A 19,930-nucleotide genomic window follows, 5' to 3' on the forward strand; every position below is an offset into this window, starting at 1 on the left:
TCTATACTGATACTTACAAACTGCATTGCAACCGACAGCAAGTATTTGGAAGGAATCCAAATAATGTTGCAAGACGACTTTCGTATACAAGCCTTAAAACTATGTGGGTTGTCATACCCACTTAAAACTCTGCTGTTGCAGCTGAAGCTTCTCATGTGCAGCTGAGGAGCAGATAAGTCGGCTGAAAGGGAAGGTAAACACAGATGAACATTTTCTATCTATCTCTTCAAAGTGGCAATCCTAAAGATTTCAGTCCTGGCTGACGTAGAATTCCTATTTGAGTGAAAACAATAGAATTGTGCTCAGAGTTTAGTAGTCCAGAGTCTTTTTGTTGATACATGCATAGATATACGTTTTTTCTGTTTTATATCTGTGGATATATGAGCATTGAAATAGAATAGAAAATTATATTTCTATGTAAGTGAGCTTCAAGTTTTCAGAATTTTTTTTTTTTTTTGTATACAACAGCATTTTCCCAGTTCATAATACTGCACATATATGAATATTGTAATACTTTCATCAGTGGGCCATAGGCTCAATCACCACTATGTTACCTAATTTGGATATAGATAGTGGCTTAACAGAGATTTATTTAAATGAAAATCTTTGAGATTGCCAGGAAAAATGTAATGTATAGTTGCTTTATTGTGTTAAAGTTACAGCGTATACATGTATCTTTGAATTTTTCATGCTTCTTCATATAATCTCTAATAATTGTATGATTAAAATTTGGTCCAAGACGCACTACAAGGATGAAAGGCTACATTTTCCTTGTCCTGACCGTGGCAATTTCATCAGCATTCTCCCGAGGCCCAGTAAGAGTTAATTTATTGTTGTACTTTCTGTCAAATTATGACGTATTTCACACTACAGATTTTTTTTAAATGTTTAATTACCTACAGTTTAATCAATTATTTATTCTAATGGAAATTTGGACCTCTTGACTTTTGCCATACTTGCTTTTATTTTTATTTTATTTTCTCTTACTATGTTTATTGTTATGCACCAAAACATCAAGGCGAATTCCTTGGATGTGAAAACCTGGTAATAAACCTGTTTCTGATAACCAGCAAATAGAATACATTCATGTTTTTCTTGTATTTCATGTTGTATATCTGAGAATTGCAGCGCTATATATGTTGATGTGAAGATAATGTGTTATGTGTTAATGTGTACAGAATGGAGGAAAGATAGTGGGTAAGTTGTATTATTTCAAATTCTTCATTTGATTTCATAGAATTCATTTAACGTAAGGATTATTTAATTAACCAATGTTACTTTATAAAGCAGCATCTCATCTGTTTTCGTAGATATCGGTGAAGACAAGAGCATTTCCGAAGCAAACAATGGTAAAGTTAATATCAATATTAAATGGGCCTTGTGGTGAGATTGTTTTATTGAGTTTATATTTGGCAGAGCACCTTTGTTGTGGATTCATGGTGCCGTTAACTATTAGTTATCGATTTCTCTGTTAAAAAAACACTCACTTTTTATGCTTTATCTTAGGTTCAGTACATGATGATATTCTGAAGGTGAGTTTAGTATTTTGTAGTAAATTATTAAAATGATAAACATGCATGAATTATTTGTGTCATCCAATAAAAAAAATTATAAATCTCCTCAGCAACCGAACACAAGGAGTGCTGTTACTAATCAGGACAAGCTGTGGACATCTCCAGTCCCATATGTTTTGGATAAAGGCCTTGGTAAATATAATTTTTCCTGCATAACAACCCAGAATATTAATAATATATATATTTGCCGTTAGGGAGGAGCACACCTATGGGACACATTAGGTAGTTGGTGAAATCTGTTGTACATGATTGTACACTAGTCGGTGCAGTTCAAAAGGCATCAAATTGCTGGAGGCTGTCGGCACATAATAGTCGGAGCCACATTGACGTGAACAAAGCTACTTGGCAAGTCAACATAGTTTCATGTCACCCAGTTATGCAAAACAACCCCCCACCCCTCCACCTGAATTTGTGAGAGCAGTACCTCAGACTAATGTACACAAGCAAGAATACCTCATCTTTATATCGCATTTACATTGTCATTTCTTTGTCTTTCCTTATTCCACATTAGAGATGAATGCTAAAGGAGTGATCCTGAGAGCCTTTGACCAGTTCAGGTTGAAGTCATGCATTGACTTCAAACCAAGGGACTCTGAGGACTATTACCTTTTTATCCAAAAGTTAGACGGGTATGTTTTGTATTTTCCTTCATTTGTATGTTTTTCGTCCTTATTTTTCTTGTTTGCTAACTCCACATTAATGCTACTAAGACTTGATCATTTTTGGCTTCCTGTATTTAAATGAGATTCTTGTGAGATTTATTATCGTCCGTGCACGTTTGATACGATTTTCTTGTTCGTACACGGTTCCTACACACAGACTTTGACCTTGCTCTGCGTATGCTTTGATAAATGGTCGGGTCAGTTACATAAAGGTATAAATGTGATAAGCTGTAACTGATGAGTGCTTTTTCCCGTTTTAGATGTTATTCATTTTTTGGGAGATTATCAACCATCGGACAGGACGTCTCCATCGGGAGATTCTGTGATCAGATTTCCACTGTTGAACATGAGCTCCTCCATGCTTTAGGCTTCTTCCATGAACAGTCCAGATATGACAGAGATGATTATGTGACCATTGCATTCGAGAACATCGAACCAGGTCTCATTAAGACTTTCATCATAACATTTCTGTTCTCTATATGTGTTATGTCAAAACTCATTTTTGATGACAAAGCTAATTTATTAATTCTTAAATTAATAATTACATAATTCCAAAAACACTTATTAATGCCTTAAAGGTGCTCATTACGGGATTGGGAGCATTTCTATTGCTTCTCAATGGCAAAAGTGCTGACAGAGATAACAGGTTTTACCTGAAGGGGAAGCGGTGGGTGGGTGCTACGCTTTTGCAACAACGCCATCAGTGGGGACGGCGTTATCAGCTGTAACCGCCATATGAGATTAGTGCAGAGCAGCGGCCGCGAGCTAGCCAGTGGGGCATGCTCACACGCACTAACATGCACTTAAAGCACACGTGGCCAGTCCTGCGATGTCATCAAAGCACTGAGAAGCTCAGATAACAACACATAGAGGGAGAGTGACTTTGTTCTCTGCTCAGGTAGACATCACTCCACTGTATCTTTACATAGCAGATAGTTGTTTGCTGCTATATTAACGCTCTAAATATCGCATTTAGCACCTTTAATAATTAGTTAAAATTGTAAACAAGTTTCACAATGAATTTTTCTTTGTGTTGGTTCCCAATTTACTTTTCCACTTGTCAACTCTTATCATTTGGCATTTAAGACTGAAGAGATCAATGTGTTAATTTCTTCTAATTTTATTGTCTAATTAATGATTTGTGAATAATGCTTTAACTATCTATGCTGCTCTGAGACTTTTTTGACTGTATATTGTAATTGACGGCTTACTTTTATGTGTCATCTAGGTTTTGAGCAAAATTTTTTAGCAGAAACAAATGAAACCAGCACCAATCAGGGAACCTCATACGACTACATGTCAGTGATGCACTACGGCAAAAATGAATATTCCAATGGCAACGGGTCAACGGTTATCACCAAAGACCCCAAATTCCAGGATGTTATTGGTCAAAGCCTGGAAATGAGTCCCACTGATGTTCTGGAGCTGAACCTCCTCTACAAATGCAGTAAGTGTTTGGAGTTTAAAGGGACCAACCACTATTTATTCCAGTGACTTAAATCAGTCAGTTCAGTGTGAACACACAGAAAAGTAATTGTTTGCATTATCACACAGAGCCGGCCCTAAGCATAGGCAGGCTATGTTAATACTATTATTTGAAAATATAAAAAAAAAAAACACAACAACATAACTATTTAGCCTATTAAATAGGCCCTATTTTCTGGGTTGCCCGCAGCATCACCCTAGCTAATAAATAGCTTCTTTTAAGTGTGATCTGCGTAGCTTAACCATCTGAGACCCACAATAAACCCGTTTTTTGTCTTTTTTTTAGCGGGTACAGGGGATATTTAGGAAGATAGAATCTCTGGATCTTTTGTCACATACAAGTGGTGTACATAATCTGAAAACTGGGAACCTGAAGATTAATTTGAGTTGCAGCTCAGCACTGTGTGTCAAGTTGTTCTAGTCATAAATCAGAAATAAACATGAATTAATTACCTAATTAAAATAAATTGTGAAAGTGTATAAGGGCTTAGAACATTATTATAGAAGTTTATGATGTCCATTGCCATGCTGTATTATGTCATAAGTTGTTGCAGCAATTTTGGGGTTTTGGTACCATTTGTTACACAGATTTGGTGCTAAATTTAACCTTTTTTTTTTTTTTTTTTTTTTACCAATCGAGAATTGATCAAAATGATCAATAATCCCTCCAAAGTACCACATTAAGTCACCAAAACCGTGAGGAACACCATAGAAGAAGCCATGCTGTGATTTGGTTTCAAAGTCTTTTGACATTTTGAGATTTCTGCAAGAATTTTTTTCCACAATTAGATGTTGAGCACTTCTGTTCTGGAAACTGCTCAGAAACCCCCTTATGGTCAATCTACCTAGGAAAGCCATCCATCCTCTGAATGCTCTAGGTCTCTAGTTTGTGGCTGTAAAGTTTCATGAGGCTGTGATTATCCTAAAAGTCACCACAGGTCATTTTATACAGTTCGGTCAAATTTCAAAAAATGGTCTCACTATAATGAAATGGCTACTTTGGGGATTAACATCATCACACATGAATACAGTTGGGCTCATTGGATCCACAAGAGTCTCAGCTTCACATTGATACCCAATTTATGCAATTTCAAGACTGTTTAGGGACCCCAGTATGCAGAAATATTCAAACACATCATTTTTAAAATAGGCGACAATAACACATTTATTTATTTAGTTTCAACCAGAGTAATCAGGGTCTAAATGTATCATTGCCTTCCAAAATGACCACTATGTACGTTTTACTGATCTGGCTCCACGTTCAACAGGTGGACATTGTTTGTTAGTACTTAACAAAATTGCTGAAAATGGTGATTATAATAATGATGATTCATATGCCCATTAGCCAGTCTGTCACCTCTATGGTTAAGGTTTGAAGCAGGTTTAGGCAACTGAATTACTTGGTTAAGGTTAGAGAGAGATTGTGGTCATGGTTAACCGAAGCCAGTGTTGACTGCTGGTAGGAGACAACCATCCACCCAAACTTCTCTCCCAGGAGTTTTTGCAGTGCTACAACATCAGGCTATTTGCAGACACAGACAGACAACACTCATTATTCACAAAACCACAAGAGGTCTTTTGACTAATAATAAACATTCAGTTAATTATAATAGTTCCTGAATGGAAGAACCTCAAGAGCAGGAATGTTTGAGGAAACTGTTGCCCAGGAAATAAAGCTTAAAGTCAAAGTTTGATATTTTGGGAAATGCGTTTTTTTCTTTCACTTTCCGTTGGCGAGTTAGATGAGAGGATCATGTCTGTCCGTTAAATAGGAAGCTACACCCAGCAGCTGGTTAGTAAACAGGGGAAAACCAGATAAATTACTACCTACAAAACCTATGCTTGAATTGCAGCTATAACACACTATCTACTGATTTATCTTCTGTAGACTTTATTAAACTCACAATCTTTCACATATTGATTTGATAACCTCAAGTCAACTAATAGTCCTCAATCCTGTGTTCTTCATTCAACTCCACAGATTCAACCAGTGCATTTCAGATGTCCTGCAGCTTCTCTGAAGGAGACGTCTGTCACATGAACCGCTGCTCACACAGGGGCAGTGGCTGGGAAATGGTAACAGAAGTAAAGGGGCGTCCTTATTCTGACCACACCAATCTACCCAATGGCATGGGTGATTATGGTAAGATTTCAAATTTAAAAATTAAAATTTTGCAGTTCTTAAGTGCAAACAGTTTAACACTAGAACAACCAGGGGTCACTGTATAAACCGCCAACAGGTAAAATTTACCCGCTATTAGAATACATAGATTTTCAAGGTATAATGTTCATTTATTTATCATTCTACAATATGGGGTTGTATAACGAAATGCTATAGTTGTAGTCCCTTTATGCTGCTCACAACACGAGTCACAATCAACCCAGGACACATCTCTCAGTCCTAAAACCTCCCCACCATCAGAATGCATTGAGCAAGTTTAAGGTCTGATATACAGTACATTCATAAATGTCTTACTCTTGTCCATAGTGAAGGTTAGCCTATGATATATGACGCAGCTCTATTACACAGTAATAGACAAAAGGTGTTGCCATAGCAACATAGAATGTTTATCTAAACGTGCAAAATGAATAGGGTGAAAATGACTGCATTCTCTATAGGGGTCAATTTCACCCACTGCCACTTATAGCAGGGGTCAGCAACCTGCGGCTCCGGAGCCATATGCGGCTCTTTAGACCCTCTCCAGTGGCTCCCTGTGGATTTTTAAAAATGGAAATGAATAACTGTTTTTTGTTTACATTTTCATTTTTATTCATCATTGTTGTGGGTCTATGGTACGACGGAGTATAAGGGCCACAATGAGGAAAAAAAAACAAATCTGAGATTTCGAGAATAAAGTCATAATATTACAAGAATAAAGTCATAGGTTTACAAGAAAAAAAGACGAGTATTATGAGAATAAAGTCATAGGTTTAAGAGAAAAAAGTCGTAGTATTATGAGAATAAAGTCATACGTTTAAGAGAAAAAACAAGGATCTTTTGATTGTAAAGGTTGCTGACCCCTGACTTATAGGTATAAATGGCCTTTTAAAAAAAAAAAAAAAATCTGCCTTTATCTTGACATTTTTTAACAATAGGGGATGCTACATAACACACTCTTAGGAAAATGTCACAGACTCAGGGACTTGAATATTTTATTGAAACAAAGTTAGAGTACCATGAGCCACAATATTCCCTGTTCCTATCCAGCTGGGAACCTCTTGCATGTCATTCCCCATCTCTCTTTCCCCTCATTTCTTGTTAGCTTTGAACTGTTGGATATCTAATTAAGGCATAAAAGCCCCCACAAATAATAAGAAAAAAACAAAGATGAATGAAATAAAAGATATATCTGCATGTTTAGACAGATTTTCTTTTCTTTTTTTACCAAAAAACTAAATTTGAAGTGGGTCTCACAACGTAAATCTCACCCATACAGTATATCATTTACTTATATTATATGTACCTTTTATGTAGATATGACATTTCAAGGTCCACCATAAGACATTTATTTTGGACAACAACATTCTAGGTAAGGATGCAGGTTACTTCATGCATGCTAGCACAGCATCAGGTCAAGAGGGAGCCTCAGCCTGGCTGGAAACCCACAAGATGAGTCCTAAGAGGGAGTGCCATGTCCAGTGTCTCCAGTTCTACTTTTACCACAGTGGGAGCGAGTCAGACTGCCTCAACATCTGGATCAGAGAGTTTCAAGATGAAATGGATTTAAACGGAACCCGCCGCCTCATGGGACAGATCACTGGTAATGTCAAGTTGCATGATTATCTGGTATCATCTGCTCTAAATGGTATTTAAGACTCAAATGTTTGAAAGTTATTCCTCATAGTGAACCCATTAATATTCAAGTAATGCAATTAAGTCATCACAAAACTCTTCCTCCAGGTCGACAAACATTTTTCTGGCAAATCCAGCATGTTTCCCTGAATGCCAGCAAGCAATTCCAGGTGGAGTTTGAGGTTCGTAAAGGAGCAGGAAGCTCTTCAGGCGGCTTCTCAATCGATGACATCAATCTGTCTGAGCTCGAATGTCCACATGTAGTCATGCAGGTTAATAATTTTGAGGACTATCGGAAAAATAGTCAATCCAATATATATAGCCAACGACACTACTCCAGAGGGGGCTATGCTTACGCGGTTGGGGTTGGGCCGTCCAGAAGATCTTTTGGACTGTTTGCACAGCTCTTGTCTGGTGAAAATGATGACCAGCTGGAGTGGCCTGTCCCACAAAGGCAGGTGACCTTCCAAATGGTGGATCAGAACCCAAACATCCAGCTGCAGATGTCCAAGCAAAGGAGTATGACCAGTGACCTAAGCAAAGCCCGGGATGGTAAGTTTAAAAGAACATGAAGATATACAAACTAACACTAATTCTTGAATGAAAAGTCACCCCTTTAGCACACTATATGTAACAGTATTTACTCTGGTTATTTACCTTTAATGGTCTATATGCTTTCTATAAACAGGTAGCTATCTATGGGGCAATCCTCGTGATGGTGGAAATACATACGTAGGTGCCAATGATGAAACCATTTATGAAGGACCTCTCCTTGGCCGAAACTATTTTTCCAACTTGGAAGAAATGAAATCCAGAGACTTCCTCAAGGGAGGGAATGCTGTTTTCGTCTTCAACTTCCAAGGCAGGCTGTTTAAAATGTTTATACTGTTTAACTTGACTGTTTAATTGATCTGCTTTGAATTCTACAACAAACGTATTTGAAACATTACTTTACAACTAAGGTGAAGTTTTGTCGTACATCATTACTGAAACTTTCTTCTTTGGCTAGATATCACTCCTCTTGTTAATGGAAGTACTGTACCGTGTCCTCAAATGGGACCAGTGAAGATTACACATCCTCCTAGAGATCTGGATAACGGCCCATGCTCAACACGGTAGGATGTTGTGTAATCAAATTAAGTACATTTTCAGCACTGAAACAACTTCTCATTTTACAACTGAATTTTTTGATTTTAATATACCTTTCTGCTTATGCATTTACTAGGACCTTTCCCACCTACCCTCCACCACCTCCTAAAACCTCCATCCACCCACCTCCTAAACCCACCAGCCACCCACATCCTAAACCCACCATCCACCCACCTCCTAAAACCTCCAGCCACCCACCTCCTAAAACCTCCAGCCACCCACCTCCTAAACCCACCATCCGTCCACTTCCTAGAACAACAGATGACGACAGGTAACAGATTTACTCACATGTTACACTTGCACTAATTTGTTAGCTGTAAAAGCAGTGGGCTTGAAAAGCTTTATTTCCTGTTGGGGCTAATCGACTTGTTACATAAACAGAAAATTGCAATGTAAAGAAGGCTGCAATGATTAAATATAAATTACAATACATTGCAGAATAACAGTGAGATCAGTGCTCAGTGTGTTCTTTGCAACAGCCATTAGTAACTTGAAGGCTACACAAACAAATTTCTCCTAGAAACCAACAGCCTTTATAGCTATAGATGTGCTTTTTCAAAGCACTATGAGGCATATGTCAAAAATCCTCTGTTTTATATTAATTAATAATCTATTCCTTTCTTCTTGCTGCAGCATTTTTGGCATCTCTGCTGGTTTGGTTTGTTCTCCTCTCCTCACCCTGCTGCTCGCATTGATGCTTTTGATACCTTGATGTGCGTCTCCTCCCGTGCACATCCAGCCCGTTCTCATTCCCATGGCGTCAAATGCTGATGTTTTGTCACGGCCGTTGGCGTTCGATACTGACGCAAACGTTTTTACAATCAGCTGTTCGTTTGTGTCCCGTGTTTACAACGTTCAGTGTCATTTTCACTGTACAAACGTAGTAATTTTAAGCCCAACCACGTCGTTTTTTCCTAAACCTAACTAAGGTGGTTTTGTTGCCTGAACTTAAGTGTTTTAGTTTAATTTACAACATTAAGCATGTGTTTAGTCAAATCAAATCAAATCAAATCAATTTATTTTTGTATAGCGTCAAATCACAACAGAAGTTATCTCAAGACGCTTTATATATAGAGCAGGTCTATGACCGTACACCATAGTTTAGAGACCCAACAGGATCCACCAAGCGCACTGTGGCCAGGAAAAACTCCCCGATTACTGGGAAGAAACCTGGAGCAGAACCGGGCGCAGGGCGGGCGGCCATCTGCCGAGACCGGCTGGGGGGATAGATAGATAGAGTGAGAGAGTGAGAGAGAGAGAGAGAGAGAGAGAGAGAGAGAGAGAGAGAGAGAGAGAGAGAGAGAGAGAGAGATAGAGAGAGAGAGAGAGAGAGAGATAGAGAGAGAGAGAGAGAGAGATATAGAAGCAGCCACAATAGCAGTCTAGCAGCTGTAATAGCTAATACAAGTAGGGCTGATAACACAAAACCAATAGTGGTGGATGGAAAGAGTGATAATACAACTATCGGAAAGCCAGCACTATTAGTGACGCCAAGGGGACTGACAAAGCATCAATATATGACAAGTTGGGATGAGAACGTGTTGGCACGTCCCACCTCTGCACATGGACCAGTATATTTGCCACTGGCGGAGTAATTCAGCAGTTTTTACTTTTTATTCATTTTTTGTTGTTGTGTCTGTGGTAATAGGTGACTAACAAAAAGAAAGATGCAATGCAATGGTATATCAGGGGTAGTTGTTGAGTTACAATTTAGCAGCTTAAGAATTAATTGAATGTCTCCACTACTGTGGTGTTTGGTGCTGTGATCATATATTTGTTGGTATTTGTCTTTTGTGGGTTGATCTTAAAATAGTACTTTGATTTATTATAGTATTGTACTCCTTTGAGGAAAAGGAAAAAAAATAAGCTTCACTGCTTTTATAACTGGGTAATAAAAAGGAGAGGTTGCTGTGAGACAGATTAAGATTAAGAACGAATACGGTTTACGTTATGATGTGGAATTGTATATCAAGCTGTCCGTGTACACTGGTTCTTGATAAACAAGAATAGCATACTTGTGAATTAAAGAAAATTCATTCAACAACATGGTTTTGTTTGTGGTCATCAGACAATGCCTATTAGTATTTTGGATTGGATTGCACAGGAAGTATGTAGAAAATACAAACTCACCGGATGGAAGGTAGTCTTCTTTGCAACTTAAAAGGTGAGAAAAAACAATGTGAGGTGGGTGTTAAATATTTGAAAAAACGTGACTTGAGTCTAGGAAACAGTATAATCCGTTAAAGTAATACAAATCATGTCAAATCATAGATGACAGAGTGTTCTGTTTAAATTACAGTGTTGATTAAACCAGCATTAATTGACTGACATGAGCACCTTCACCATTTGGTGTTTGTGTCCGCCTGATGAATAGATGTCCAATGTTCCCTCACTGTACTTTTAGCTCTGGTTTTAGTCTCCACTAATTCCAGAGAAAATGTTAATTGCTCCATTATGCTCATCAGCTACTTGCAAACTTTGTCTGTCTGATGTCAGGTAATACTCAGTGGGTTTGTCACAGCTGTTTTGCTGAAAACAGCTGTCTGCTGCATCTGGATTCTCTGTAGGTTCACCTCTAGGTGACCCCTTTCACATTATTCTTATTATATTAAGTAACTATGCTATGACTTTTTCAACATCCTATACTATGAATTTTTTGACATACATATTATTTTCTTTCTTCGACAATTAGATGAAAAAAAAACAATATTTATCATATAAGGAAGTTTACTAAACGGGTCAAATTTGACCCGAGGACAACAGGAAGGTTAAGATCACATCTGCCTGTTTTACACTCCTTGACCACCAGGTGGTTTCGTGTGCACGTGAAGCCTCGAGAAATGAACCCTTTAATGAACCAATTTGCTGGAAAGCTTCAATGCTTCATGAAGCTTCAGCTCACCATCACTACTTCTTATGTCTACTTCTATGCGTAGTTTTATAAATAACGGGAATGGTGTGTACAATAAACTGAATGTAGGGTATAGGTAGAGGGCTCTGGCTCCTCACGGACAACAGAACGACATCACGGGGAAGCATTTGGTGCTCGGACCGGAAGTGTGTCAAGACGCGTACAAATGTTTGGACTAACTGCGAGCGGAGCAGCAAGGTGGGTGACAGATAGCCAAATGTTTGCAAGTGAGAGTTGATTTGCTCCCAAACCAGCCTGGATGTATACTATGCTATGACTTTTTTTTCGACAAACTATACTATGACTTTTTTTTTTTTTTTTTTTTTTTTCACAAACTATACTATGACTTTTTTTTTTTTTTTTTTTTTCACAAACTATACTATGACTTTTTTTTTTTTTTTTTTTTCACAAACTATACTATGACTTTTTTTTTTTTTTTTCACATACTATACTGACTTTTTTTTTTTTTTTTTTTTACATGTTTTCGACAAACTATACTATGACTTTTTTTTAATTTATTCGACATACTATACTATGACTTTTTTTTTTTTTCCACATACTATACTATGACTTTTTTTTTTTTTTTTTTTCACAAATTATACTATGACTTTTTTTTTTCTTTTTTTTTTACATTTTTTCGACATACTTTACTATGACTTTTTCATATTTTTTCGACAAACTATACTATGACTTTTTTTTTATTTATTCGACATACTATACTATGACTGTTTTCATTTTCGACATACTATACTAAGACTTTTTTTAATTTTTCAACAGAGTATACTATGACTTTTTTTATTTTGCGACATACTATACTATGACTTATTAAAAAAAATTCAACATACTATACTGTTTTTAAATTTTTCGACATACTTTACTATGACTTTTTAATATTTTTTCGACATACTATACTATGACTTTTTTTCAACATATTATATTATTACTTTTTTTATTTTTTCGACATACTATACTATGACTTTTTTTCAACATATTATATTATTACTTTTTTTATTTTTTCAACATACTATACTATGACTTTTTTTTATTTTTTCAACATACTATACTGTGACTTTTTTTTCAACATATTATACTATGATTTTTTTTTTATTTCTGACATACTATACTATGACGAATAGTGGGAGGGGCGTCGTCAACACTGACACGGACGCATGCCATGAAGCACGTCGTGGAAATGTTTGGACCACCTGCGACCCAGGTGAACAATTACCTGCCCGTTTCGTTTGCGAGGATCTCGATAGCTTGGACATCTATGTGTGTGTGACAGTGGCACCCGGGACACAACAAGTTATTGCAGAGTTTATTCTGACATTCCTAGTGATGGAGTCAACAACCATGGTGGTAAACTGGCGTTGTGTTGTTGTGGACATGGAGCTGCCGGATCTGTGGATGCAGAGGGACCAAGCCAGGGAAGCATGGTTGCAGGAGGTTTCCGCAGCCAGCGACTCCAGGATTCCCTCATCCTCTTGGATCTGGTAGAGCTTAAGAGATCCAACCCTCGGGGTTTTCAGCTGGAGGCATCCATAGGTGAGGTAGGTGGTGGCATTGATGAGAGAATTTTATTGCATGGTTAGTTGTTGCAGGCATTTTACCAAACAAGCCAGAAATAGAGCCTAGATCAACAACATAGAGAAAAGCCTGCAGTAGAACTCGATTAAAAGTTAAACAACTACAGGCAACTCTGAACCATAGGTAACACTCACTGACAGTAGTTAATAACTTTTTATGATGTACTATACTATGACTTTTTAAGACTTTTCTAACATAGTATGCTATGACTTTTTTTTAATTTTTCGACATGCTATATTATGACTTTTTAAATTATTCAAAATACTATACTATGATGTTTTTAATTTTTTTCGACATACTATATTATGATTTTTTTCTATTTTGCAACATAGTATACTATGACTTTTTTTTTTATTTTTCGACATACAAATGACTATTTTTCGACATACTATATTATGACTTTTATTTTTTGAAATACAATACTGTCTTTTTTTTATTAAATTTTTCGACATACTATACCATGACTTTTTTTATGCAATTTTTCGACATACTATACTGTGACTTTTTTTCATGACATTTTTCGACATACTATACAATTACTTTTTTTTATTTTTCGACATACTATATTATGACTTTTTATTTTGCGACATACTATGAAGTTTTGTTTTTGAATTTTTCGACATACTATACTATGACTTTCTTTTTCGACATGCTATATAACGACTTTTTTTTTAATTTTTCGACATGACTTTTTATTTTGCGACATACTATACTATGACTTTTCTTTATTTTTCTACATACTATACAATGCCTTTTTTTTTTATTTCTTCGACATACCATACTATGACTTTCTTTTTCAACATACCGTAATATGACTTTTTTTCGAAATACTATACTATGACTTTGTTTTCGACATACTATATTATGACCTTTTTTCAACATACAATACTATAACTTTTTTTTTAATCTTTTTTGACATACTGACTTTTTTAAAAATACTATACTTTGCCTTTTTTTTCAACATACTATACCATCAATTTTTTTTATTTTTCAACATACTATAGCATGACTTTTTGTTTTATTTTTCGATAAACTATACTATGCCTTTTTTTCTTTTTTCGACATACTATACTATGACTTTTTTTTTTTTTATCTTTTTTGACAAAAATACTATGACTTTTTTTCCAACATACTATATTGCCACTCAATCCACGCAGGAAATAACATCTTACTTGTGCGTGCAGTGTCCGATGGTCACAGAAATGTAGGGCTGTGTCGACCGTTGTATTGTGTTATCCCGACGTGCACGCAAGTGCGAGTCCCCGATCATCGCTGCTTGTAGCTTTAATTTTGAATTCTCATTTTAACCGTTAACCAACAAGATTAGTGGGTCTCTAATCCGCTCTTCTCAGTTTTGCTCAGCTTTTTAATTAATTTTTAATATTTCTTTTAACAATTTCACCGAAAGCATTAATCAGTTAAGATTGTTAATGTCGGTTAACGGTTAATTTTTAACATCCATAATTTGAACTTGACAAGCTGCTCCTCTACTGCTATCCTCAGCTTAAAAAAAACCTGCCTACACCAGCTCTAAAGCATGTAAACAGTTTGCAGTAGACTCCCGAAATAAGAACCTAAAAATGAGCATATGTCACCTTGTGCATCTAGTTCTTCTATACACAATCACAACATCCACTTTTACAAAAAGTAATCACATTTATTTTAATCATCATACATGATCACCATATATTATGTCTAACCACTTACTTTGATTTTCACATCACATGTTCTCATGCATCACTGATGCCCTCTGATATACAGCTCTCTAGCCTCTGGGTATATCCAATACACCATAAAGGAAAGACATTTGTGCTACAGAATGTAGGCATGGCTTGGCCAGTCCTGGCTCCTTGGTATTTGTCTGTCTCTCTGTCTGTCCCAGAAGTCACAGTTGTAAGAGAGTCTCTGAATCAAATTTCTAAAACTTTGTCCAGGTTCCTGTGTGTCTCTGTGCCGGTCCAAGCTGTGGCCTGCGAGCTGGCTCCAGACATCCCCCACACCTCTAGCCAATGGTGACACCGAAGCCACATTGGAACTTGTTCTTGCGGTGGTTGAGGAAAGCCCCGAGGGCCAGTGTGAGAGGCAGCGGCAGCAGTTTCTTTTCAAGGGTTGCCCCAACCACCCAGTTACTGTCAACTGTGCCTGCAGAGAAGAAGTGTGGAAAAGTTGAAGAATTACTTTTAAAAAGAAAGTTATTTATTTGCAATTTTCAAAAAAACTTAAAGGGATGGTTTGATCGATCCCCCCCAAAATGTGACACATTGTTACTGTATGCATTTACCTTTGAAGAGCAAGTTAGCTTTGGGAACGTCCAACTGGTAACCAAAGGATGCTGAGGTTTCTTGCATCCTTGTGCTAGCTTCAAACTCAACTCCTATCTGCAACTGTATTAAAAGACAGAAGTTAGAATAGGTTAAACTTTTCCAAGTTTTCCCAAGTCTGTCTTAATACAATACCCACATGCACATTGAAAGAATTTTTCTCCACTGTGATTTTTCTACTGTGTGCAAGAGAAGAGGATAATAATATCCACAGGCCTCCTTCAATGCAATAATGTATTATTTAGTTCAGCTGAAGCTAATAGGAGGCTTCAGTAGTCTGATTGGTATCTTCAAAAGTTCAGTCTTTTAAGTACAAGATTACCTCTGTGTTTCTTTGGACAGCGGCCGTGCAGTGGAAGGATAGTAACACAAAGAAGGAATTTTGGAAGATACCCACTTGATTTGCCGAAACTCAGACTTTTAAAGCCTCATATTAGGGCTGGGTGATATGACCTAAAAATAAAATGTCAGATTCTTTCACACCACATTTGATTTTAATCATTTTTTTTTCTTAATAACAAACTAGGCGTATAAAACACTAGGGATTTTTCACACATACACACACACACAGAGAGAGGGACCTCCTTGTCTTTACAACCGTCAATAGCCTTTCACCCTTTACTCAGTCAGTCAGTAGGACAAACGGACTCAGTCAGATATACAGCTGCAAGAAAAAGGTTATTTTTTTCTCTCGGAAGGTTGTGTCGGAGTAAAAACTCCTGCTGCTGTTTTGCGGATCATCCCGTTGCGGTAAGCCTGTGCATTAAAACGGCGGTGGGAGGGGGACGACGACAACTCAAGCTGTAAAACTTTCCTCAAACTTGCAGTCATTATTTACTTATATTGTATTTGACTTTGCTATTATAGTCTGATGAGAGATGAGGACAAAAATCACGCTTCAAGGATTTTCCTTATTGAAACTAAAACGGCAACAAAATGTGCAATAATCACATCAATTAAATTACAGCGATAGCCCATAAAAACAACTTAGCTCATATGTAGCTGTGTTTCAGTGACAGCAGCCAGATGCTGGAATAAATATAGTCTTGCTGCTTTTAGGTTTAACAGACTTTAGACAAACTTTACAGCGGACAGCGGTTTGATCGAGGTCGGACGCTGAAGAAAAGTCGTGTCGCATTAACTATGAACTATGGTAGCTCAGGGAAGCGGTGGCAGATCTGTACCATAATTACTCAAGTTTAAGAGACAATTGATTTTCAATTCTAAACATCGCCCTAAACTATCAATTCAAATGAATTGATCAAATCGATTTATCGTCCAGCTCCACCTCATATTAGCTCCGGCTGAATTTCAGAATTAGTTTTTGCACAGAACGAGGACTGTGGATCTTTCCCTTATATTGGAATCTCTTTAGGAAAGGACCTCTTGACGGCCAGTATGGACAGGAGGAACAATTGCAGTGACCAAAAACGGTTTCAGATGTACATATGGGCAAGTGAGGATTGTTTTAAGACAGACTTGAAAAACGTGAACCTATCCTCAAAGGGAATAATCAGAATTTACACCAAAATGCTGCATTTGAGCAGTTCTGGGAGACGAACCAGGACTGATACACAGATATACATCCATATACACACTAATACTAATGTTAGGTACCTGATCATTGGCTTTGTGATAGTATGTAGCATGGGCTCCTGCCCCTCCCAAAGTCAGTGTAGCGACATAGTTGTCCCCTGAGGAGAAATAAAGGGATTTTAACATCTACCACACAGGTAACATAAAACAATGAGATGAATTAGGCATCACTTTATCTAAATCCAGGTCACACTACAGAAATGTTAATTAACATAACTAACCACAATGAATTCACATTTTGGAAATTGGTAGACAAATATTAAAGTGGAGATTTACCTGTGTACCTGCCCAAGAGGGAGGTGACTGCTCCTTCCTCCCCTGGTCTCCTGTGGTACACTATCTCACCACCCAGAGCCAGAGCTGGTGTGATAGACTGGAGATAGTGGCCCACCAAAATGCCTGAGGAAAAGTAGTAAAAGGGCTTCCATTATCATGTTCTCCAACTTTTCATATCCCTTCTTCTGGATATTGATGTCAAATGGAATACTACATCTGTCACCACTACTGAACACAATATATTCTTGGTACCGACAGAAATACGTCCTTCGCACTGTACCAAACGCCGGCATTAGAGACCGTTTAGAGACCATTGGAGACTGGTGACCGGCTGACATGCACGTCGGGGTGGAATATGTCATTAATTTTCAGTTGGATTTTATTTGTGTAGTAACCTGGAGCACTTTTATTTTGAGATTTGATAAATGGTAAATGGTAAATGGACTTGGACTTATATAGCGCTTTTCTAGTCTTCCGACCACTCAAAGCGCTTTACACTACATGTCAGTATTCACCCATTCACACACACATTCATACACTGATGGCAGAGGCTACTAAGGTGCCAACTTTGCCCATCAGGATTTAATCTAAATACTCATTCACACACCGATGGCTATGCCTCCGGGAGCAATTTGGGGTTAAGTGTCTTGCTCAAGGACACATCGACATGTGACCCGGAGCAGCCGGGGATCGAACCACCGACCTTCCGATTGGTGGACAACCTGCTCTACCCTCTGAGCCACAGCCGCCCGTGATAAGTGAGAGAAGGTCCTTCTTCGTATAATTTTTGAAGAAAAACATTTAATAGTCAATGTTTTATTGTGAACATACAAAATTCAATTTTAATTTTCCATTAAAGAAAGCACAAAAATGCTTGTGTATGCTGTCAATTTTGGGTAAGACAAGGCAACTGTATTTGTAGAGAACATTTCATACCCAAAGGCAACCCAAAGTGCTTTACAGATTACACAAGAAACAAATGATTAAAACAATAAAAGCAAATGGGAAAGAAAGAAAATCAGAAATCAATGCATCTCTAGGTGTATTGTTATACTTTCATCAGAAATGTCCTGATTTGAAAATATACATTTTACCATATTTAGACTTATATTTAGGCATGATTCTTGTACGGTTTATTGGGTTTAGACAACATTTAACATTTGAGAACTTTGGCTTTTTCTGAAGTTATATTTCTGTAGTTCCAACAACTCCGACAGAGTGATACGTCTTCTCTCTAGTGGATTATGTCACACCAATTTTAGGAGCATTCCCCCAGTTAAACTTTCATTCATATAAATAATTAAAGGTTATAAATTAAATATTTTTGAGCCAGGACCTCCAGCATTTGGATAAAGTAGCTTGTGAAAAATACATGTGGGCTATAACAAACCCCTCTGTTGAACTTGTTATGAGGAATTAACAACAAATACATCATACCTGATCCAACAAGTACGTCTGGATTTCCGAGCGTCACAGCAGAGGTGAAGTCTTCACCGCGCCACTCCATGTCACACTGCCAGTTCACAAACTTTTGCTGCTGAGTCTGCAACATACAAAAAGTAGAACAGCAAATATTCAGAGGCTGGAACGACAAGGTCGGTGAAACTTAACAGCTGGAAAAGAGACTGAACATCTGAAAGGCTGCTCCCTCGACAAGTCTACATACCTGGATGGCTATTTTGGAGCGCACAGAAGATGTGAGCTGGTGGATGATCTGGGAATTCAGACTACCAGTATTGTCCATATCTCCAACAATGACTGGGAATGACTAAGGGGAATAAAACACATTCATCAGCTTTTAGGTCATGTGGATAACATTTAAACAACTAAAACATACATCAGACTTCTATCATGACAGGAAGATTTGCAACCCAAAGTTCCAAATGTCAAAATCATTTTAGGGGTTTGTTGAAGAGATGGGAAAATGATCATTACCTCTGCTGGTCCGGTCTGTTTAGTGCCTACGTAGGTGGAACCAAATCGATAACCAGAATCACCAAGGGTACTGAGGGTAACAGTATGGCTGACCTGGAAGTGGTTACTCAGGCCCTTGTTGACCACTAACCGCACCCCTTCCATCTGCAGAGGGAACACCTCTATAACAGAGAAGGCAAAAAGAGATCAATGTAACTCAACATCAGACAATTATTTAAGCTCATGCCAATATGAAAACAACGATACCATCATTATAATACCATTAGCGCTGCAACTAGGGATTATTTCCAGTGTCAATTAATCTGTAAATTATTTTCTCATTAATTCGATTTGTTGTTTGTTCTATAAAATGTCAGGAAATGGTGAAAAATGTTGATCAGTGTTTCCCAAAGCCCAAGATGAGTCAGTTTACTGTCATAGAGGAGTAATGAAACCAGAAAATATTCATATTTAAGAAGCTGAAATAAGAGAAATTTGACTTTTTTTTTTTTTTTAAATTACGCAATCCGATTAAGTAAAGGACAATGTACAGCGAGTTGGTCATTGTTGTGAAGGAATCTCCGACAGGGGATTACTATCCCGCTTATAACACGGCTACTTACTTAAGAAATCAAAAATTTTACACAAAGACGGTCCGCCAG

General features: G+C 37.4%; 2 protein-coding genes across 3 annotated transcripts in view; one reads left to right on the forward strand and one right to left on the reverse strand.

Moving 5' to 3' along the window:
- Positions 1–1,080: 1,080 nt before the first annotated feature.
- Positions 1,081–10,707, forward strand: LOC141778731 (meprin A subunit beta-like). Its single transcript, XM_074653141.1, has 15 exons — positions 1,081–1,197; positions 1,311–1,349; positions 1,507–1,532; positions 1,625–1,706; positions 2,086–2,203; positions 2,497–2,675; positions 3,465–3,683; positions 5,703–5,864; positions 7,252–7,482; positions 7,623–8,066; positions 8,203–8,376; positions 8,524–8,629; positions 8,740–8,934; positions 9,297–9,653; positions 10,149–10,707. Exons 5-14 carry the CDS (start codon positions 2,088–2,090, stop codon positions 9,373–9,375), a joined length of 1,905 nt encoding a protein of 634 aa, XP_074509242.1. The 5' UTR covers positions 1,081–1,197; positions 1,311–1,349; positions 1,507–1,532; positions 1,625–1,706; positions 2,086–2,087; the 3' UTR covers positions 9,376–9,653; positions 10,149–10,707.
- A 4,090-nt stretch (positions 10,708–14,797) lies between these two features.
- tomm40 (translocase of outer mitochondrial membrane 40 homolog (yeast)) overlaps positions 14,798–19,930 on the reverse strand; it is an 8,232-nt gene continuing 3,099 nt past the window's right edge. For both annotated transcript variants that reach the window (XM_074654926.1, XM_074654927.1), the window contains exons 3-9: positions 19,290–19,450; positions 19,021–19,122; positions 18,792–18,897; positions 17,355–17,477; positions 17,100–17,176; positions 15,443–15,545; positions 14,798–15,303 (exon numbers count right to left, since the gene is read on the reverse strand). In XM_074654926.1, coding sequence (XP_074511027.1) covers positions 15,164–15,303; positions 15,443–15,545; positions 17,100–17,176; positions 17,355–17,477; positions 18,792–18,897; positions 19,021–19,122; positions 19,290–19,450 — 812 coding nt within the window. In that variant the 3' untranslated portion in view covers positions 14,798–15,163. The remainder of the gene's footprint in view (positions 15,304–15,442; positions 15,546–17,099; positions 17,177–17,354; positions 17,478–18,791; positions 18,898–19,020; positions 19,123–19,289; positions 19,451–19,930) is intronic.

The sequence above is a fragment of the Sebastes fasciatus genome, chromosome 12 (genome assembly GCF_043250625.1).
Source record: "Sebastes fasciatus isolate fSebFas1 chromosome 12, fSebFas1.pri, whole genome shotgun sequence".
In the NCBI taxonomy this organism is placed as follows: domain Eukaryota; kingdom Metazoa; phylum Chordata; class Actinopteri; order Perciformes; family Sebastidae; genus Sebastes; species Sebastes fasciatus.

What these genes read in the sequence shown, in the direction of transcription:
- LOC141778731 (XM_074653141.1), top strand. Translation starts at nt 2,088, where the DNA reads ATGAATGCTAAAGGAGTGATCCTGAGAGCCTTTGACCAGTTCAGGTTG. An exon ending in CCTAAGCAAAGCCCGGGATG is followed by an intron (nt 8,067 to 8,202) that starts GTAAGTTTAAAA and finishes TTCTATAAACAG; the next exon opens with GTAGCTATCTATGGGGCAAT. An exon ending in AACGGCCCATGCTCAACACG is followed by an intron (nt 8,630 to 8,739) that starts GTAGGATGTTGT and finishes TGCATTTACTAG; the next exon opens with GACCTTTCCCACCTACCCTC.